The sequence below is a fragment of the Phlebotomus argentipes genome, unplaced genomic scaffold (genome assembly GCF_947086385.1).
Source record: "Phlebotomus argentipes unplaced genomic scaffold, Phlebotomus argentipes genome assembly contig_5, whole genome shotgun sequence".
Lineage (NCBI taxonomy): Eukaryota > Metazoa > Arthropoda > Insecta > Diptera > Psychodidae > Phlebotomus > Phlebotomus argentipes.
The window spans coordinates 3,672,960-3,694,068 of NW_026776165.1; the positions used below are offsets into that span (position 1 = coordinate 3,672,960).

The following is a 21,109-nucleotide window of genomic DNA, read 5'->3' on the forward strand; positions in this document are numbered from 1 at the left end:
CAATTCTTTTGTGACTTTCTGTGACTTCATCTGGCATTCAGAACAAACGAAAGAGTGGAATTTCTTATCTAAAGTGGGTGAAATAGTTCTGAAGATAACACAATATTCCATTGCAATAAATCAGAGATTATTGTGGGAGTGAATTATCTCCAAGCAGAAGCACGAAAACAATCTTATTTGAGCAATGAGTAATGAATTCCTCAAGTTTTCTGAGAAACTTTGCAAAACAACTATTGAAAGAATGGAAAACAAATTGAATATTGATTGTATTGAATATATATATTTAGCAATTTGGATATTTGGATATTCATTTCAGGATCTGCAATTTAACATCACAATTCTCCTTCTCTTTGATCTGTAGAAAAAAAAAGTCAGTGGAATGTTAGAGAAAAGAACAGAAGTGAAGAAATGAAGGGAGAAATTAAAATTTCTCACACATATTTGCACATCAAAAGCATTTGAATTATCACACAAAAAAGGGACTCTTGAAGGGGGGAAAAGAAAACTAGAGAATAAATAGGTCAGCATTAAGATAAATTGCCATTGCAAGCTCTGAAGATATTGACTTTGGGCTTCCATTTACACTCTCTGGATCTCAAACAGCTTCACGTCCGTGTCATACCAAATGGCAGGCTCGATATTTCTGCAAGAACGAGGGAGAAAAAGGACTCATGAGTGGCTCCGGCGGGAGAGCTGATCACAGACTCACCTGAGATAGATCACGCCCCACATGTACGTCCGGAACCAGGCCGTGGTGCCACTGTTGGCCTGATACTTCCTGATGAGAATGGGATGCGGCACAGGCAGCAGTCCCACCAGCGTTCCGTGCTGCAGGAACTTCAGGATCTCCGACTCGTCCGTGAGGCCCTTGTCGATGCAGATCTTTTCCACTTGCGGCACCAGCACCTGCAGCAGACGCATGATCGTCTGCAGCGGCAGCTTCGCGCGCCACGACGACACCCATTCCGGCGTCGGCGTCCACACGGCAGCCGCCGCCGCCGCTGTACTCGTCGACGTCACGCGGATGCTTCCGCGCTGCGCCACGGCGCGCTTCAGCTCTCCACTGGCGGCGCCTTTGGGACTGATCGCCGGCTGAAAGACAAGAGAACGTCCACAAGGTTTAACCACTCGTTGCAACTTTACGTTTTCAAAATACGAATGAAATACGAACGAGAAGGCGTTGCAAGGCAAACTTGGGAGTTTATTTAATTAGCCTATTATAAATGTTATGAACGTAAAGTTGCAACGAGCGGTAAATCAAGATCAGAGTTAAGTAGAGATTGATTAATTTGTGTTCGGAGGAAACTTACCGAAGCGCTTGGACTCTTCGCGGGCAGTTCATCCTTGGCTTCTTCGCACGAGAGCGTGGCCAGCGTGGTGTTCAGGTCGCACAGTGTCGGCGATTCCTGCGACTGCGACGAAGTCATGTGAGCGGATTCGCGCTCAGTCATCTGTCCGATGGCCGGCGTGTCCAGGAGGGACGCCTTCAGGGTGCCCGGCTCGGCGGGCAGCGCGGGCTTTGAGCCCTCCATTGACTCCTCCTCGACTATCGTGTCGCCTTTGTTGTCCTCCTCCGACTCATCCTCATCCTCAGCGTCCTCCGCTTGCGGCGCCTTGGCGGCCACTGGCGGCGCCAGTCGCCGCGCGCCCTTGCGGCTGCTCAGACACCGCGAAATCCCACCCACGTCCGAGGGCAGATTGGCCAGGGCGTGGAACACATGGCGCTTCCTGATGATCGTGTACACGAGGTTGGAGTTGCCGTCAAACTGGTACTGAATGATGTTGTTGAAGATCTCCAGCAGGAAGAAGACCAGATGGTGGTTGGCCGGGGCGGAGTAGACGAACCACGGTGTGCTGAAGGCCTCCAGGAGATGCAGCATCTTGATGCTGGCCACCATTGAGAGCGTCTTGAGATACGGCGACACATTGACGAGGATCGTGAGGAGGCAGTCGAAGAGCGGCTGCAGCCTCTGGTGGCCAGTGGCGATGATCTTGTGGAACACCGTCACGAGCAGATCCGCGTGCGTGCCCGTGAACACTGGGATGTCCATCGGTACGGTGGCCGTGTAGGGCTTGTTGAGGCGCACGCCGAAGTTCCTCTCGCCGGACAGCAGCAGGAGAATGAAGACGCCGATGTGCATGAGGCCGACGCGCGACTGATCCGCCCTGGAGTCGTTGAGGTGATAGAGAATAGGCACCAGCACGTCCAGCACGTCGCTGCTCTTGAGCACGAAGTACAGGAACTTCTTGTTATAGTCGCAGATCTTCCAGAAGAACACCAGCAACTCCTGGTGGCAGTGGAGGCGCTTCGTGGAGTTGGGCAGGTAGCTCTGCACCAGCGGATTGTTCAGCAGGCGCGTGATGCCGCGCAGGATGAAGTGAAAGTCCTCGTCGCGGTGCACGCGACTCAAGTAGTTGATGAAGAGATTGTCGCCCAGCGTCGTCTCGTCGAAGGCCGCCGTCGTGGGACTGTTGAGCGTCATGTCGTGGTCCAGCGTGACGATGAGGATCTGCAGGCACACCTCCACCAGCGGCTCCATGGTGTCCGCGAAGAGGAGGTGGTTGTAGGGCACGCCCAGGCCCACGGGATCGTAGGCGCACACGGTGTTGAGGAGGGACGTGAACAGGGGCAGCGCGTGGCGATTGTCGGCGCTGGTGAAGTGCGCTATCCACTTGTTGGGCTCCTCGCTGGTGCTGGGCGCACGGTACATGGTCTCGCTGAAGCACGTGAGCAGCAGCTTGAGCAGCTCCGTGCGCCGCATCTCCAGGTGCGAGTGCTTCGGCGGCGACTGCGCGAATCCCACGCCGGCCTCCCAGATGTACTCGCAGCTGTCGATGTTGGTCAACTCCTCCGCCTTGTCCGGCCCGGAGCGGCGCGTGGCCACAACGGTGAAGTCCGGGCAGAAGAGCAGGTCGCAGATGGCGTTGAGGAGGCTGTGCGCCAGCGGCGTGGCGGAGTCGTCGGACTCGCTGCCCGAGGGCAGCTGCGACCAGAAGAAGTTCCGCCACTCGCTGTCCTCGAACACGTACGGCAGGATGCGCTGCATCAGGCGCACGCAGTTCAGCACGATCTGCTGCTCCGTCTGCGTGCGGCAGCTGTTGTCCACGGCGCGCACCAGGCGCTCCGTGGCCTTGTACAGCAGCGTGGCCAGATTGGCGGGATTCTCCTGGCGCAGCGCCCGGATCTCGTTGGGCGGCACCAGCGCGAACACATCCTGCACATTCGTGCTGTGCTCCGTCCAGAACTGATCCCAGAACGCGTCATCGCTGGCGTCAATTTGCTGCAAAACACCAGAAATCGATCAGCGCCTCTTATCATAGGCATTGATTTCTGCGTGGGACTTTCTCTCCTGCTCCGCCACGCATTTCTCACCTGATTCTTCGTGGTTATCTGCACTATGGCCTTCCGGAAGTTCAACTTGGTGTCTGTGTTCCCCATGGCGCGCACAGGAGCTCTGTTGCCCACTTTGCAGGATGTCCAGGAGGAGAAAGGAGGAAAAACACTGTCCTTTTGTTCCTCTGTGGAAAAAACTAGTGCGTTGTCAGAAATGACAGCACAAAAACTGAGCCAAGGCGCGTGGACTTCGCTGTATTCTCGCCGCTCGCACATCAATCAATATATGAGGGTACATAGTACATTTGGAAATACCCGCAATATCAGGGAAAACCAAGGGTTGCTCAAGTGATGAATGGACGAACCACTTCAGCAGGAATTAAAAAAAAGTTTTGTGAACAAATCTCTACATTTTCCACGGATTTTCCGGGCATCTTCCAAGTGTATTTCGATGTTTCGTGCTTGCTTCTGAATAAAAATAAATGAATCCAACCGTCTTTTCGATTAGCCGAGACAGAAACCGCATTTCAGACACATTTCGATAACTCGCTGAGATTTCCTTGCAATGCCAGCAATATTGTAATCAATCGAGAAAAAAACATTCAATTTTCGGGTACAAATTTATTGAATAAATTCACATTAGGTCGATATTTATGGGGTTTCTCCATTATTACACCTTCTCATTGTCTACATACATTGCAACAATGCTAGATTTTCAATCTAATACAATCAATTTCTTATCGCTCTCTAGGCTTATAAATACGTGTTTTTTAATCCACTTTTGATTACATTCAATATATTATTTTGGATAAGTCTTCAATTTCGTCGTAATGTCTCTCAAAAGGATGGAAAATATATATATTTGTATTTCCTTTTGTAAATGGATAAATTGGGCAGTATTTTTCACTTACATCTAAACATTACATCTGTAAATTTGTGCTTCATCTTATGATAAATTGCTATATTTTGTGTCTTCCGGGGCCAAATTCTACAATCATTACATCTTGTTGGCTTTCTCAGCAATACCGCGGCATTTTCACATTTCTATTACAAATATCTACGATAAAATGCATGAAATCCATGAAATACTTAATGGAATGTGCTAAATTCTATGTCTTGATGTGTAGCCTATGAAATACGTAAAATCCTCTCTCTTAAAAAACACCGACAATTTCCGTGGAATTATGCTGAGTACATAAAACTAAAGAAAAATTGAAATCCTTTCAAAGTAAAATGAAACCTCTCGCTGGACGGATATGTAGAGGAATTAATGCTATGCTTGCAAATAAATTAGGTACTTTCTGTCGCTATTGCTGCAATGAGAGATCGGGAAGCTGCTGTTTATTGTTTTCTGTGGACCGATAAATTCAAAGAGTCTTCAAACATTGTACTCAGGATAATTCCCACGGGCCGAATTCTAGAATCTCTCCTTGCTGGCGGCACTGTACTCCATATCGTTGAGATTTTGAATCTCCTGCAGCTCCTGGAACTTCTCATGGTCCCGAATGTGGGCATAATTGGCCGCCAGGCACATCAAATAGTGCACGAGGCTGAGAATGATGAGGAGACACGAGACAGAGGCCAGAATAAACATTATTTCAGCCGTCTCCACGGCGTCCTTGCAGAAAGCCTTCACCTCAAACTCCTTGCACACCTTCATGCGCTCCTGCGGCGTGCCGTCCGGAAACATGAAGTAGAACTGCGTGAAGTCAATGCAAGACTTGTGCGATTGCACGTCGGGTGTTGAGCACATGTTCCAGAAAATAGTGAACACAAACGTGACAATGGCCAGGAAGCACAGAATCAGGATCCACACGATGTTCAGCACATACGTGATGCCCATGAAGACGGCACAGGAGATTCGGCCGCCGACACGTGAACGCCACGCTCTGTACACCTTGTAGCGCGTCGCTCCGGTCGCCAGAAAGCCCACGAAGAGGATCATGAAGCCCAGAGCGCCCATTGAGGCGCCAATGATCACGAAGATCAGCTGCACCGCCTCAATCCACAGCAGACGAATGTGGAACACCTGATCCAGCATTATCACCGTGAGACTCGTGCCTCTGTACATTGTGCCACAGAACACGATCACGCCGATCAGGCACATCACGGTGGCGATGAGCGTGGCATAGGGAATGCGGGTCATGCACGATTTGCAGCAGTCACCTGTCGAAGGGAAGCGCTCATTAGCCTGCAACATACCAGTGATTTCCCCTCAATCCGACGGGCAATCAATTCGATCCAACGCAGTTTGGATCGTTTGATCAGAATTTGAAATTTCTTGCAGAACTCTAAACTTGTCTAAAATTGGACCTAAAATGTGCTGCGATTATTATCATTATAAGACATGTGTTATCTCCTTAACATATGTAAAAGTTTATAATAATGATTTCATGTTAGGAAATCATGAAAAACAAGCTGAGAATAGAAATCTCGCCGAGATAAAAAAAAATCAGCCTTTCTTGGTCATCCCAGAAATCTCAGTTCCCCTGAACTGATCTTGGCGGATATTTAACCACTTCCACTATTGATCTAGAAGAGTGGCGACAATTGGGTCACATCAGCAACTCTTCATGGCACAATTCCCAGCAACACTGAACGGAATGCAATTGTGTGAATGCGAAACGCACAGAACAATCGGCCAACAAAGGAATCTCAAGTCACGCTGGTGAGCTTGACAATCTCTTCGTGACAGAAGGCGCTCAGCCTACTTTGTCCGTGAAGAGTAAAGCTACCTTTTCTGCGATTCCCGTGGAGTGAAGCCGTGGAGTAGCGATCCACTGAATACTCGGATCGCATGGAGTTCTGCCTTCGCGTGGCGGCGGGATTGTTATTGTTGTACGCCCGCGTGAGCGCCCCATCTTCATCGAAATTGGTCTCCAAGAGAATTTCCTCGCGCGGATCGCGAATTCTATTGCCACTCATTTCAAATCTTCAAACTGCACACGAGTCACGAGGCAAGGATTAGGCAACAGCACAGAATAGTCCAGGTCACGGAGATGCCAGAGAGATGCAGCAATGACACTTGTTAGAATTAAACCATGAATCACTCATTACGAGTCAAGAAGAAGTGCAGAAATTACGATGAGTGCGCCCCAAACAGTTCTGTCCGTCTCGCTCGCGCGTCCATGGCAACGCGCACGTGCGAGAGAGACGACAATGGCATGGGTGGCCAATAGGCCCCACCTTGTCGTGAATTCTCGCGAGATAAGGCTGATTTATCAATTTCAGGTGCTGCTGCTTATCGCTAGAATGGTAATTGTGCGTCCACTCACCCATTTTTGCTCAATTCTGGCGGGAAAATCGTCGAAAATCGGCACAACAGCGGGAAAACACCTGTGCAAGAGAGAAGGGGAAAATTTCTCCGCTATAATGTGTGAAATGACAGCATTTCGCAGGGAGTTTCAATCAAAATTGCATGCATTGAGTCATAAGAGTGTGGAATATACCTTAATTTTGTGGGGAAAGTCAGTCTAATTGAGTATTTTCGTGAGATAAACAATCGCGCAGACACGCAGAAAAATATCCCAAAACAATATTTGGGCCACATTCGCCAGATGTCACTTTTTGACTTTTTGGGTGTTTTTCCGATTCACCCGCAAAAAGTCAGACGCTTTACCGCTTCGCTCGCGTGTGTTTTGGACTCTCGCTGCAATTTTCCAAGGCACTTCCCGCGGAAGCATGTCCAAGAGCAAGGTGACAGTGGACTGGAAGAAGCGCGTGAAGACGGAATATGCGAAGATCCGCCAGCAGAAGCGCCACAAGAGGGCGGATGAGGTGAAGAATGCGTGGTGTCGCAATCGGTGAGCGCGCGGCGAGTGTTTCCGGAAAGCGGGCTTCTTTTCTCATGCAATCTGTGTGTGTGTGCTTTCAGGACGGACATGATCAAGACGCTGGCGCAGGAGAACTCTCGCTGGGCGGCAGCGGCGAATGCCGTGTGGGAGCCGAAGGAGCTGGATCCGGCGCACTTGAAGTGCATGAAGAAGGCGGAATGCGTGAGTCTCGACGGCGATGTGCAATCCGTGCCCATCCGGACGATAAACGCCGTCACGCCCATTCCCACGATGTACACGTGGGTGCCCACGCAGCAGAACTTCATGGTGGAGGACGAGACGGTGCTGCACAACATTCCCTACATGGGCGACGAGGTGCTGGATCAGGATGGGACGTTCATTGAGGAGCTGATCAAGAACTACGACGGCAAGGTGCACGGCGACAAGGAGGGCAGCTTCATCGATGATCCCATCTTCGTGGAGTTGGTCAATGCGCTGACGCAGTATGTGGAGAAGGACGAGGAGAAGGATGTGGAGAGGAAGCCAGAGATGAGAGAGCTGCGAAACAAGGGTGTGGAGGAGAAGCTGAAGATTGAGAAAGATGTGGATGTGAAAGTGAAGCGAGAAGTTGATCTGGAGGATCCTTCGAACGGGTCAATGCTGAAGGAATTCTCACTGGTGACGATAAAGAAGGAACCGATGGAGTCTGTGACGCCTTTTCCGCCTCCAGTCATTTTCCAAGCCATCAGCCAACAGTTTCCCGACAAAGGCACTGCCCAGGAGTTGAAAGAGAAGTAATGAAGCCAATGAAGCTTATGAGAGTGGAATTCTGGAGAAGTTCTGAGGCATTTTCTTCTCTTTCCAGGTACATTGAATTGACTGAGCGAACGGATCCTGATCGTCCCCCGGAATGCACACCCAACATTGACGGGATCAAGGCTGAGAGTGTGTCCAGAGAGCAAACTCTGCACTCCTTCCAGACGCTCTTCTGCCGTCGCTGCTTCAAATACGACTGCTTTCTTCACCGTAAGTGCCAAAATCAGTGTCTTTTCCGCCTCTTATCACTCGTTTTAGGCTTCTAATCTGTGTGTTGTAGACAGTTGTGGCGAATCGCCACAACTCTTGATATTGTAGGCTTTGTTGTTTGATGTTTTTTTTTGCCACTAATTGGAGATTTTTGATCAAAATTTATCTATTTTTAGCCAGAACAAAATTTGCCGTAGTATTTTTGTGTGTGTGTTTTTTTGCATTTAGTCTTTTTTTTTTGTGCCTTTGTGTGTGAATATTTAGACCACTTTCCATGTTGTTGTTGTTTTTTTTTTCTGTGTAACTGATCCTCAGGTGTGCTGAAGGCCAGTTGTGTCCTTTCAAAACACCTCGAGGAATGCCTTGAGAGACGAAATTGTATCAAAATTACTATCATGTTCTCTTTATCTGTGAATGCTATCTTCTGCAGGACATCAGCAAAACGGTGAGTTGATGATTTTGGGTGATTTCATCGAGGATTGCTCAAGTTCCTTCGATTTCCCTGTTAAATTCCCCAAATTCATTCCATTCATTCTTGAATATTCTTCGAATTAATTAGAATTATTCCCTCCATTCCTAATTTGAACTTGTGTTTTCGAAATCAGAGCGTTGGATTTCGAAACGTGACGTCGCGGGTTCAATTCTCACGCGATTCCGTTTTTTTTCACACATCTTTTTCACTTCTCTTTCCCTTTTTGAGTAATTTTCCTTCACTTCATCGCTTCATATCAGCATTTTTCCCTGTCTTTATAACAGTAAATATTAATTCCTCTTCATGAAATATCACTAAAAACTCCATCTGATGCTAAGCATGTTTTTTTCTTAGAGTGAGAGAAAGTTTTTGACCCTAACATTCCTTTTAGCGGTTTAATGTCAATTTTAGGGCTTCAAACTTCTCCTAAAATGTCATTTTCCACATTATTTTCCACAATACTCGTTTGAAAAGCTGCTAATATTGCTTTTTCGCGTCCTTTTCATTCGAACACTCGCGTTCATAAGTTTGAATCCAGTTCGCAGCAAAAAAATTTTCATATATTTTATTTTTTAGGCTTTTTTTGTACTACAATTTAACCAATTTATCTACTTTGGGGAGTTTAAACGCCTCCCAATAATCAGTTATTCATCATAAATCAAATTAACAAATATATTCTATATATTCTATGTATTCTACTTTAGAGATCAATGAAAATAGTCTAATTTTGGCTTCACAAATTTCACTGTGCTCAATTAGTAATTCATTCAATTTCTTCTGTCCCAAGTTAACAATCCATTCCTGGGTTATTCTTGAATATTCCTGCTGAAATGGTTCGTCCTTTCCTCACTTGAGCAATCTTCGGGTGATTTACTCTCTCTTTTTTTATTGGTATTCCGGGGGAAAGTTGTAGGCTTAACTGCTGATCTTAGAGCACTGAATTGGCGCAGCAAAGCGTGGGTTTTTAATGGCGCGTGGCGTGTGTTTCCCTTTGCAGGCCTTCAAGCGTGTCAACCAGGACCGAATCTGCACAAGCGACGCTATCCTGAGCTCAAGTCCTTCGCGGAGCCTTGCAGTGCGGCGTGTTATATGCTGCTGGATGGGATGAAGGAGAAGATTGCGGCGGACAATAAGGAGAAGTCACAGAATGACTCCAGCAATGACGCCAGCTCGGAGGACAGCAATGACAGCAACAGTCGCTGCTCGAAGGACTTCCTGAGTGCCAAGGAGGCGCCGGCGCTCACGGTCGCCTCCTCGGCCGAGATCACCACACTGATGGGCGCCAGTATTCAGGCCGACTGGACGGGCTCCGATCAGTCGATGTTCCGGGCGCTGCAGAAGGCCTTCGTGACCAATTACTGCGCCATGGCGCAGATCATGCTCACCAAGACGTGCCAGCAGCTGTATGAGTTCGGCCAGCGCGAGGCGGCGGACATTCCGGCTGAGGATCTGCGGCAGGATTACACGCCGCCGCGCAAGAAGAAGAAGAAGCACCGCCTGTGGTCCGTGCACTGCCGGAAGATTCAGCTGAAGAAGGACTCATCGTCCAATCACGTGTACAACTTCACGCCCTGCGACCACAGTGGGCCGTGTGACAGCAACTGCTCGTGCATCGGCGCGCAGAACTTCTGCGAGAAGTTCTGCAATTGCAGCAGCGACTGCCAGAATCGCTTCCCGGGATGTCGCTGCAAGGCGCAGTGCAACACGAAGCAGTGCCCATGCTATCTGGCCGTGCGTGAGTGTGACCCAGATCTCTGCCAGATGTGTGGCGCCGATCAGTTCAAGCTCAACAAGATCACGTGCAAGAACGTCTCGGTGCAGCGAGGATTGCGTGAGTTGAATTTCCACAATTATTGTCGCTTTATCACTGCTCAAGTCGATGATTTGTTACCTAATCCTATAGTTTAAGTATTCAAAATCACTACGTCTTGAACGTGAACGCCTTTTGGGAGCGTCTTATGGCTTTATCTCGTTTGACTGCAATTTGTGAAGATTTTCTTAGATAAAATTCACGGCTTAAACAATTGCGCGCATCAAAATTTGATTGATAACAAGAATTATTTTTATTTTGATATTGAAATTTATTTGTCTTCTTTCACATTTCACGAATTTCTACAACATTGATAAAAACACAAATTGGCAAAAGAGTTTCAATTGACATTGAGAGATTCTAACATCCTTTTTGCAGTCTTTTTGGTTACAATTTCCAAGACATTTGGCAGCTTTTCTGATTGCTTTGGGATTAACAATGTGTGTTGATGATATGATTTGGTTTCTCGCGCAGACAAACACCTGCTGATGGCGCCCTCGGATGTGGCCGGATGGGGAATCTTCCTCAAGGACAGCGCGCAGAAGAATGAGTTCATCTCGGAATACTGCGGTGAGATTATATCGCAGGACGAGGCGGATCGGCGTGGGAAGGTGTATGATAAGTACATGTGCAGCTTCCTGTTCAATCTCAACAATGACTTCGTGGTGGACGCGACGCGCAAGGGCAACAAGATCCGCTTCGCCAATCACTCCATCAATCCCAATTGCTATGCCAAGGTGATGATGGTGAATGGCGATCACAGAATTGGGATCTTTGCCAAGAGGGCGATTCAGCCTGGCGAGGAGTTGTTCTTCGACTACAGATACGGTCCGACGGAGCAGCTGAAGTTCGTGGGCATTGAGCGCGAGATGGAGTTCCTCTGATTGTTGGGCAGAAAGGGGGCGGCGTCCTAGCGCTCCCCCGAGTCGCCGTGAACACAGTTTCTTCTCTTCTTCTGGGGTGGGATTTGTGTAGATGATGAGAATCCGGAGACGGACGGTGTTTTTTTGATACGAGTAAATTTTCACACACGCTTCCTTTTTCTTACACCTCTTCTTTGGCTTTCTGTTGATCTGCCAGCACGTGCTTGAACATGTGCTTCTTCAGGTCCGGCATGCCGAAGAAGATGGCCGAGCAGGGGCCGCACGTGAGCGTCTCGGCGGCGCTGTCGTGCGCCACCACGTGGTCCAGCAGATCGCCGAGGCAGTGGAACACGGCGGAGCAGGCGGGACAGGGAAAGCGTCCCGCGCTCGCCTGCTCGGCGTCCAGCCAGTCGGGCAGAACGGACAGCTGATGGGCGGAGGAGGAGGAGGTGTTGCGCTTAGAGAACCACTTCCAGCACTGCAGCTTGTGCGTGGCCAGCAGATTGGAGCGCCGGAAGGCGCAGAAGCAAAAGGAGCAGATGAAGGGCGCCTTCGCGTGCATCTTCATGTGCGACTCCAACTTCTGCGGCACCACGCGCTTCCGGCAGCACGCACAAGGCACCGTTCCGACCGACTTCCCGCCTGATGGCTTTGGCCTAGAGACGCACACAGATAATTTCTTATCACCGAATTTCCATAAAATTCTGGGAGGAAAAACAAGCACACAAAACATTCAACTCACTTCACTCTCTTGGCGCTTTTGTTCCGCCTTCTTGTGCTCAGCAAACAAAGTTCCGCGGGTTTATTTATTTGCATGGCGTCGTCTGTCACGGTTTCTCCTGTGGAAAGCATTCCTGTGCAGCTCATGGTGATTCCTGGCGGCAAGGCGATCTATCTGGGAGACAAATGATGCAAATTCTGCTGAGAAAGTGCTGCGGAAGTGGCTAAAATCGCCTGTGTAAACACTGAGACAACACAGAACGCGAAAACACAATCATTCGCCGCTCCATGCGACTGACTGGGAAGCCTGGAAGTTCGGGGAATCAAGCATCCCTCACGCATGCGCTTGTGTGGAATCACACACATTGGCTTGCATTGCGAGAGTGTGTGTGTGTGTTTCCAATGCGATTTCAGCCAATTCCAGCGCACAAGGGCTGAAGAGATTCCGACGAACACTTCAAAATTTGTGGGTTTCTTAGGGGAAAGCAGGGCAATTTTTGATCTTTATTGCAGAAATAAGCGAATAAATACTTCGTTTCACTCCGTTTGACTTCTATCTTGAAGTCTTTCTGCTCTAAATATTGCTTCAAATAAGACTCCAAAAGCAGGATGATTCTTAAGTTAAGAGATTATCAGCCTTAAGATGTCTCGTCCGCACACTTTCTTAGCTGGAAACAATCTGAAGTGTTCTTTTGAATTATTCGCTCTTTATACACAATTTGGTAGCCATTTTTGCACTGACAGCAATATTTCTGCAATAATCGAACGCGAATAAAGTTAAGAATGCTGAATGCCTCAATTTTCGCATTTTATGTCACACAATTCTTTCCAAACCAAGAAAATCATGTCAAATTATAGTAAAAATGGGCTTTTGATATTGCCTCATTGTCTATTGTGTTGTTTTCTGTGAAAATTGGCAGAAATCGACGTGCAAATGAGTGAAATCGGCTGATTTATGCCTTTTTGGGCGGAGCTTTCTCGTGGGCGGAGCCAAGAAATAATAGAATCCCATTCGCGGCTAAGAAATCTCCGTCAATTCGACAATTTCCGCAGACTGAAGCCATGCGGACAATACTTCTCCTTCTTCTTGACACAAAAGCACAAAAAATGCACATCTTATGTTCCACATTTTCTTATTAATTCCACATTACAAAAGAAAATCAGTTAATACTGTCCTGCGGCTTCTTGCGAATGTACGGCACCTCAATCTTGTGTATCTTCCTCATGTGTGTCCTGTGATCCTTGATGTTCCACGAGCCCTTGCCGCACACGTCGCACTTCTGCGGCGGCTCAGTCTTCAGGTGCACCTTGTCCATGTGGATCTTCAGCTGCGACTTGTCCTTGTACTCCACATTGCAAAACGAGCACTTGAACAGCTTGCCACTGTGCCTGTCCATGTGGCGACGCAGGAACTTCTCGTTGGGATACGATCGGCCGCAGCCGGACACTTTGCACTTGAACTCCTGCTCGGGGCGCTCGTGGATCTTCCTGATGTGCGCCTCCAGCACCTTCTCGCCGGTGAGCTTCTTGCCGCAGATTTCGCACATGGCGCGCTTCACGCCCGTCTTGATGCCCTGATGCGAGAGCAGGTGCTTCTGGTAGCCGCAGCTGTAGATGAAGCCCTTGCCGCAGATGTTGCACTTGATCGGCCGCTCGCCGCTGTGCGTCATCGTGTGCTGCGCCGGCGGAGAGAAGCCTTTAGCCATAAAAGGGTTTCAATGGGGGGATTTTTCACGAACTCACCTTCTTGTATCGCGCCGTGGAGCATATTTTGCCGCACACTTCGCACGTCCGGAAGCGCTCGATGCGCTTCTTTCGCACCACCGCAAGATCTGTGACGTCGTGCTGCACTTTCGGAGGCTTTTCCGGCTTCTTCTCCTTGGTGACAATGGGAGCTGTTGGCAATTCTGGCGACTCGGGCGCCTCCTCGAACACTCCTGGCTCCAGTTCGTGCTCCTCCAAGTGATTCCTGTAGTTCTTCTCATCCCTGAAGGCGCACCAGCACTTCTGACAGTGGAACTTCACTTCTCTGTGCTTCCGTCTGAAGTGGCGCTGAAAAGAGGGAAGGATTTCTGGTCAAATCACCAGCTTCAGCTCAGCATTGCCGGATTCACCTTGAGAGCATACTTCTCCAGGAAGATCTTATCACACTTTCGGCACTTTCGCACCTCTTCGCGCTGCTCATGAGAGATTCTGTGCACAGCCAGACGCGCCAGGGATCTGAAGGCTCTCCGGCACTGGTCAATATTGCACACAAACTGACATTTATCACTCTCCTCCTTCCACTGCAAGTCCTCCGTCACGAGGGTGTCTTCAGGATTGTCCCACCACACGGGATTCTCACCCGGAACGCCCGTTCTGCAGCCGGGAATCAGGGGAAACTCCTCATTGCTGAGTGTATCGGCGTCGGAGGAGTTCTTCTCCGAGGAGTTGCAAATGTCGCTGCCACTGTTGCAGAAGGGATTGATTTGTGTGGATTCCTCAGGCGTCGGAGACTTCAGGACATTCTCCTCGTCACTCTCAATCCCTTCCTCGACAGTCTCCACCTTCACATAGATCTGCTCGATGTCCTCCTGCACGTCCGGCGGCTTGAACACACTGCCCGTCGCCTCGAACAGACTGACAATCTCCATGAGGACGTCGCTGGAGAAGATCGGCGATTCGCTCTTGTAGATGCTCTCATACTTGGTCTTCACGCACACACAATCCCCGTTGAACTGGTAGAAGTGCTTCACGAGGAAGATCCGGTGGTTGAGCAGGAAAACGTCCAGGTTAGACTTCATGTCTTCTTCACTCTCTGATCATCACTTTGGGGCTGATTTTTGTGTCCTTCTCACGCCGTTTCTTGCCAGAAAACAAACCAAAGACATCCAAGACACCCTATTTCTTTTGTTTGCACTTTTTTGACAGCCGCAGTTGGAAAACAAGTGCTTTTTTACGGTTAGGGCGCCATCAGCCGGCGGAAAAAGGCCTATAGGAAATTAATAAAAAATTGTCTTATATTTTAAACACAATGAAATTTTTCTACTATTTTAAAAACTTATTAGTAAACATTCTTGTGAATTCTAAAAACACTAAGATTGCAGGAAATCTAAGGTCAATGATGAATTTACAGTTGTTTTTACTGCGGTTCAGCCTTTTCGAACCACGAAATTGAGGAAGAATCTTGACTGGACTTCTTCTTGGCGCGCGCTTCGCTGTGCTTCAGCACTTTCAGCTTGAAGAACTCCTCATTGTGGGCAGCGGAGAATCTCGTGTCGGCCAGCATGATGATCTCGCCGAAGGTTTCAATGATTCTGGTGTACTTGTTGAAGCGCTCCTTGCCAATGTTCTTCTTCGACAGGCCCGTCCAGGAGAAGGCATTCATGAGATTGCGATCGAAGATGTAGTCGCAGAGTCTGTACGCGGCGCGCAAGCCTTCGCTGGTGCCCGAGAAGCCATTGATCCTGCTCAGCTCCTTTATGAAGCCCGCCTTGTACTCCACACTGCCGAGATTCTCATTCAGCGTCTCCAGCTCCTCAATGCTGGTCATCGGGAAGGTGCAATTGAGATCAATCCGATCGTTTGTGTCGTCAAGCACCAGCTTCGCTGATCCAATATTCACGTGCGTCCGATTCACCGGGGATTTCAGCAGTCGCAGAATATTGTCCAGTTTCTTTGACATTCCATCGAACTTCCTGTCGTAAGACGCGTGAACTGCAATGATTTTGCAGGACGTGAAAAAATCAAATCTTCACCCTTGTGGCAATTCAAAGAGACTCACGAGAGACTTTTACTGCATTCTCCTGGCCAACGTCGTCAAGCACATCAGCGGAATCTGTGGATTTCTGACCCAATGAGAAGTTGGGATGATCGGACAAGCGTCGAGGAGCGTCCTTGTTGAGAGGAAAGAGCTTTCCCTTGATGCTCTTCTTCATACTCGCCAAGATTACAGCATCTTCCTCACTCCTGGACATGCGAGGCTTCTTTGTCGGTGGTTTCTGCAAATCCCAGGGAAAATCGTGGTAAATTCAAGATTATTTCCAGGCGGAAGTCATTTTTTTTTACCTGCAATTCGGCAAAAAAGTCAGAATCATCCCAAATGTCAGCATCAGAATCGCCAGAATCCTGATCAATGCGACCCACGGGCATCGACAGGGAGTCCTGCTCCTCAATCACTCTCACTTCCTCCTCCTGCTTCACGAACACCCGCTCAATTGGCCGCTGGGAGCTTCCGGGCGTCTTGTCCGGCAACTCGGACTGATCGAAGACGCTGCCCGTGCGCTCGAACAGACTCACAATCTCCATCAGGGCGTCATAGGAGAAGGCAGGGAAGCTGTCGCTGTCCCGATAGTTGTCCTCGTACTTTGTCTTCACGCACAGATAATCGCCCGTGAATTGATAGTAGTATTTCACGAGGAAGACGCGATGCTTCAGGGTGAAATTCTCCAAGTTCGATCTCATCTTTGTCTTCAGCTCACGCTGGAACAGCGGAAATTGCTCTTCAGTTTCGCCAAATTGTTGCTTCACTTTGATTTTCTGCAAATATTGTTTGTTTTTCTCACTGACAGATGAAGATTTCACTTTTTCTGGCGTGAGAATTTCGAAACTTTTCGGAATCAAAGCCTATTGAGGCCTAATTGAGGCTATTCGGAAATTTTGAATCCTCAACGTTCGAAGCAAGGTAAATAGGGGAGAGCGAGGCTCTTTTAACTCGTGATGAATTTACATGATTTGAAAGAATGTTATAGATAAGCAAATATTTTCGATAATCTGCTGAATATTTCAAATCCACAATCAGTTAAAATCTAGTATCGATTTTTGAGTGAATTTTCCAGGAAAATGAAATGTTAGAGGGAAATTCTATTCGGTCTTTTGAATGCCCTTGATTATGAGCTTCAAAAGACCGCTTTTCGTGGCATTTTGGGCCAATTTTCCCCACTTTGTGGCACATTTGGACTTTAGACCAAACATATTCCCCAAACATTTTATAATATCTGTGCTAAAGTATCCATTTTAGAAGTCTCTGATAGGAAAGCGGTTTTATTCCTCGGCTTTTTATGGCCTTGAAAAGAGACGCACTGTCCGAATTTACTGCTTTCCCATTCTCCCTCTCTCTCACCTATTGAAATAAACTCGAGTATTTCAAGACTCTAGAATATTGTATAAAATTAAAAGTGATTTGTTCCCTCCAAAAAAAAAATATAAAATTCATCGGAATATTATCATAGTAAGAGACAATAAATATTAGCCATATTAGCTTAAATTTCCATCTGTTCTGACCTCTGACCTCTGGAAAGAATAAATAAAACCCTAAAATTGCCTCATTCAATGTCTATTGTGTTGTTTTCTGTGAAAATTGGCAGAATTCGACGCGCAAAGGAGTGAAATCGGCAGAAATTAGGCTGATTTGTGCCTATTTGGGCGGAGCTTTCTCGTGGGCGGAGTCAAGGAGTAAAAAAATCACATTTGCGACTAAGAAATCTCAATTAAAAGCTCAAGATTCTTTCGCTGTGTCACTCGAACTCACCATTTGCTCGCCCCTTCGGCATCCTGTGCATCTATTGTGATGTAAAACCCGAAGGCATATTTACTGCTTGTTGCAGTTTTGGGCGAAAAAATGCAACTCTCTGCCGATGGGCTCATAAAGGCCAATGAGGAGAAAATTTACATGAGAGTCATAAAAATTTATTTTTCAGATGTTTTGCCGAAAAGACATTAAAATGAGCACACATATTTCTTAGTTATTTTTTTCCATCAGATTCTTTTTCTTTTCCTTTTTTTCTCGTTTTGCCTATGATAATTATAGTGGAGATCGATTTGATATGAAAATTAATTCCGTGCTTTGGGAGGGTTTTTTTGTTGTTGTTGTTGTTGCCGTGCTTTGAAATGTTGAGGAGATTTATTAATTTCTCGTGAATGATTTCCTCCTTTTTCTCCCATCGTCGGATGGATTCATCGTAAATTCTCTTCTCTGCACTGTGCAATTTTTGGCTGGCATCTTGGCATCTCTTTATCTTCCAGCAAACTCTTGTTCGCCTCGCTCGTGTGTGTGTGTTTGTGTTCGTGTGATGGCTTTTTTTCTGCTCCTCCAGCGTGTCCACAGTATATAATTTCATTTTTGATATTCGAGCGACTGTCTGAGTTAGGATTTTTGGCGTTTTTAGCTGCGCGCGCGATCGGCTTTTTCTACCTGGGCGTGCGAGAGAGCAGGACTTGCAGACAAGGATCGCGCGCCAGGAGTTGAAATGGATTCACCGGAGAGCAGGTAAAACTCTCCTTGCCTATCTCACCTTATGTACAACTGTTGATTCCCTTCTCTGTGCGCCTCCTTGTCGCTCTGCCTTCGGCTTTCTCTCTCCCTCTCTGGGCCAAGAGTGTCCCGGGATTTCATGGGCGAATCTTCGTGTGTGTGCCAGCTCGGCGTCCTTCTCCCCCTTCGCCCGATCCTGGCCGGCAACACTCTGTCGGATGGTGCTTCAGCAGCGATCTCTTCTTTGGCAAAAGAAGCGACAGCAGCAGCTGTGTGGCAATTCCAGGAAAATGCGACGGTGCCATACCACAGCGCCTCTCGCTCGCACCATCTTCCATGGCGCACACACAGCGAGCAAAAGAAGGAGAGAAGCGAAGAAGGAAAAAACTCTGTAAATAGATGTGGTGCCATTGGCTGCAACGGCGATACAAGACACGAAATCTAATCATCGGCAACACAACAAAATCCAGCATTTTTCTCCTTTTTTTTCTTCTTCAATCATCCTCCACTTCTCACCCTTCTTCAGCATCAGCGTGGCAACTGACCAAAAAATATCTCCAGAAACCTATATATTCACATGGAATGTTACTTGTTGATTGCAGAGGGTGAACGCGAGAAGAGCTTTTCTGTTTACATTTGCAGCATCGAATGCAGGCCGAAAAAGGAGTGAAAAACGGAGTTTTGCCTTTGAGGAATATATTCAGCGTTTGCGTTGAAATTCCACGCTATTCCACTAGTTTTTGATGGGAAAATGATTAGAATCACTCCAGATGAGATTGATATCTCACTAAAAATAGGCAAATTTCAAGTATTTCTCATTAAGATGATTTTCTTATTGAGTTTCCAGACAAATTCAGTGACTAAAATAAATTTCTCAAGACAGAATTTCGCATTATCCAAGACACATTTGTACAGAAAATCAATAATTTCTTCCCTTCTTTTGCACTTTTTCTTCAATTTAAAGACTGTAAATCATAGAGATTTTGGTCAGTTTAAAGAAAAAGACACAATCTTCATCATTTCGCTATAAAATGCGTCTTCATCTTGTTTTCACGCTCTTCTCAATGGGCAATTTAACGGAAAATCAATTAAACATGACGCATCTTATGTGTGAGGAAGAGCAGGCCTGCTTTGATTGGTGTTCCTGGGGCAGTCGGTCAGCTCTTCAAATGGTCAAAGGGCAGAGCGAGCAGGGTTAATTGGTCAGCGAGGGTCAGAGGGTTAAGTGTGACCTCCTCGTGAAGGGTCAGTCGTCCTGCCAGGTCTCTTGGCGCCCTTCTTGCGCCCAAAGATGACCCCGAGGAACAAGTCTACTTGCGCCGGGATTCCCTCGCACAGGAACCACTTTGTCACATGCCACGCAAAACCTGCCTTGGCAACGGAAAAAATCCCACAGCAAGCCAGAATATTGAGAATGGGAAAGAAGTTGTCAATTGTTCTGTGCATTTTCTGTGTCGTGAAAATGGCCGTTTTGCTGGCAGAAGAGCGTCGGAATTTGTCTTTTATCAAGTTCCCGCCAGAGTCGAGGAAGAACTTCATTCTGGGACACAATGGATTGCGCAATCGCATGGCTTGGAGGCCTGACAAGACAGCATCGAACATGAATCTGATCCACTGGGATCAGGAGATGGTGCTGAAGGCGAAGTTCTGGATTCTCACGTGTTTCACCACGAAAGAACCGCCAAAGTTCTGCACAGTTGCTCAGTTTCCGGGCGTCAATCGCATGCAGCTGGAGAGATTGAAGATTGGCTGGGAATTCTCAAGCATTCGTCTGTGGTTCAGTCCTTATCGCACGACCACAGATCGTGAGATTGACTTCCTCACGCGTCCATCGACTTTCACGCAACTCATCTGGGCCACAGTGGAAGTCTTCGGCTGCACTCTGGCCGAGATCGATCAGGACTTCTTCGTCATTGTCTGTGTCTACGATCCGCCAGGGAATCGGATCCGGGAGCGTGTCTACGAGACTGGGATTCCGTGCTCAGAGTGTGAGAACACAGAAGCCTGCTCGGCCGTCTTCACTGGACTCTGTGGCGTCGACATGAGCGGCGCAGACAGGAAAAGTCCAAATCTCTGGGTTTTCTCCTCCTTTGGCACCATTTGCAGCCTAATTGCAGTGCATTGGCGAATTCTTCTGCAAATGACAAGCAATTAGCAGTGCGAGAGAGATGGCACAAGGGTCATAATCCCTCTGGCCATCAATCTTCTGCTTTTGCATAATGCCTCACAATCCCTTGTCACGCCGGAGATCGTTATCTTCGAGGGACGGCTTGTGATCTCACTCAGTGAGTAAGACTCGAGGCATTTCTGGACATTGCGAGGAAATGCACAAGTGTTGCTGGTGATAATTGCAAATTTTTCTCTGGACATTTTGCTGTATGAATTGCATTTTAGAGTGTTCAAATATTCTCTAAAATATTGTCTAAAATCGTCTTCATTCGGGGAAAATGTTATCAAATGGAGAGAATAAATTGTTTTCCATTTGCTAAAAATATAAATGGAATGAAAAATATATGAAATAATGAATTATGAAGTCGTTGTAACTTTATTTTCCTATCATATATTTTAAGTAAGCTGTCAAAAAAGTTGAATCCATAAAAATGCGTTGCAACATTGCAATTTGATGGCAAGAAAAGACGGAAAATACCTGAGAAAATCAAGAAAATAGATAATAATGATGTTTATAGGTTGATTAGCATAAATTTATTGGATTTATCTTGTTATTTGTGCACATTTAATTGCATCAGATTGAGGTTATGTGTTTCCGCACATTATTCGATCCTTTTTGAGGAAATTTATTGGCTTTCCAAAGGACATTTTGACCACATATCACGTCTTAAACACACCCTTGTGTGATGTCTTGTTATTGGGATTCACTA

General features: G+C 47.3%; 7 protein-coding genes across 9 annotated transcripts; 2 read left to right on the forward strand and 5 right to left on the reverse strand.

Moving 5' to 3' along the window:
- Window positions 1-266: 266 nt before the first annotated feature.
- On the reverse strand, window positions 267-3,704 carry LOC132265609 (protein HID1). The gene is made up of 4 exons (XM_059766342.1): window positions 3,374-3,704; window positions 1,311-3,281; window positions 710-1,092; window positions 267-643 (listed from the first exon to the last, which is right to left on the reverse strand). Exons 1-4 carry the CDS (start codon window positions 3,608-3,610, stop codon window positions 580-582), a joined length of 2,655 nt encoding a protein of 884 aa, XP_059622325.1. The 5' UTR covers window positions 3,611-3,704; the 3' UTR covers window positions 267-579.
- A 243-nt stretch (window positions 3,705-3,947) lies between these two features.
- LOC132265764 (neuronal membrane glycoprotein M6-a) lies at window positions 3,948-6,896 on the reverse strand. 2 transcript variants are annotated; one of them, XM_059766538.1, is made up of 3 exons: window positions 6,784-6,896; window positions 6,610-6,670; window positions 3,948-5,500 (listed from the first exon to the last, which is right to left on the reverse strand). In XM_059766538.1, the coding sequence occupies exons 2-3, from the start codon at window positions 6,611-6,613 to the stop codon at window positions 4,752-4,754; spliced, it is 753 nt and encodes a 250-aa protein (XP_059622521.1). In that variant the 5' UTR covers window positions 6,614-6,670; window positions 6,784-6,896; the 3' UTR covers window positions 3,948-4,751. The 2 variants fall into 2 exon arrangements, with proteins under 2 accessions (XP_059622521.1, XP_059622520.1); XM_059766537.1 differs by lacking the exons at window positions 6,610-6,670; window positions 6,784-6,896 and adding an exon at window positions 6,070-6,402.
- A 42-nt stretch (window positions 6,897-6,938) lies between these two features.
- Window positions 6,939-11,620, forward strand: LOC132255567 (histone-lysine N-methyltransferase E(z)). Of its 2 annotated transcripts, XM_059751656.1 has the most exons (6): window positions 6,939-7,137; window positions 7,209-7,901; window positions 7,973-8,133; window positions 8,564-8,578; window positions 9,603-10,436; window positions 10,890-11,620. In XM_059751656.1, the coding sequence occupies exons 1-6, from the start codon at window positions 7,016-7,018 to the stop codon at window positions 11,297-11,299; spliced, it is 2,235 nt and encodes a 744-aa protein (XP_059607639.1). In that variant the 5' UTR covers window positions 6,939-7,015; the 3' UTR covers window positions 11,300-11,620. The 2 variants fall into 2 exon arrangements, with proteins under 2 accessions (XP_059607639.1, XP_059607640.1); XM_059751657.1 differs by lacking the exon at window positions 8,564-8,578 and having other exon boundaries at window positions 10,890-11,611.
- LOC132255569 (zinc finger protein 786-like) lies at window positions 11,460-12,313 on the reverse strand. Its single transcript, XM_059751658.1, has 2 exons — window positions 12,021-12,313; window positions 11,460-11,934 (listed from the first exon to the last, which is right to left on the reverse strand). Exons 1-2 carry the CDS (start codon window positions 12,143-12,145, stop codon window positions 11,460-11,462), a joined length of 600 nt encoding a protein of 199 aa, XP_059607641.1. The 5' UTR covers window positions 12,146-12,313.
- Window positions 12,314-13,114: 801 nt separating this feature from the next.
- On the reverse strand, window positions 13,115-14,964 carry LOC132265555 (zinc finger protein 91-like). The gene is made up of 3 exons (XM_059766263.1): window positions 14,113-14,964; window positions 13,742-14,050; window positions 13,115-13,674 (listed from the first exon to the last, which is right to left on the reverse strand). The coding sequence occupies exons 1-3, from the start codon at window positions 14,779-14,781 to the stop codon at window positions 13,159-13,161; spliced, it is 1,494 nt and encodes a 497-aa protein (XP_059622246.1). The 5' UTR covers window positions 14,782-14,964; the 3' UTR covers window positions 13,115-13,158.
- A 39-nt stretch (window positions 14,965-15,003) lies between these two features.
- LOC132266110 (uncharacterized) lies at window positions 15,004-18,371 on the reverse strand. Its single transcript, XM_059766950.1, has 4 exons — window positions 18,271-18,371; window positions 16,046-16,586; window positions 15,762-15,978; window positions 15,004-15,694 (listed from the first exon to the last, which is right to left on the reverse strand). Exons 1-4 carry the CDS (start codon window positions 18,369-18,371, stop codon window positions 15,120-15,122), a joined length of 1,434 nt encoding a protein of 477 aa, XP_059622933.1. The 3' UTR covers window positions 15,004-15,119.
- Window positions 18,372-19,692: 1,321 nt separating this feature from the next.
- LOC132266115 (cysteine-rich venom protein-like) lies at window positions 19,693-20,385 on the forward strand. The gene has a single exon (XM_059766957.1). The coding sequence runs from the start codon at window positions 19,693-19,695 to the stop codon at window positions 20,383-20,385; it is 693 nt and encodes a 230-aa protein (XP_059622940.1).
- Window positions 20,386-21,109: the final 724 nt, after the last annotated feature.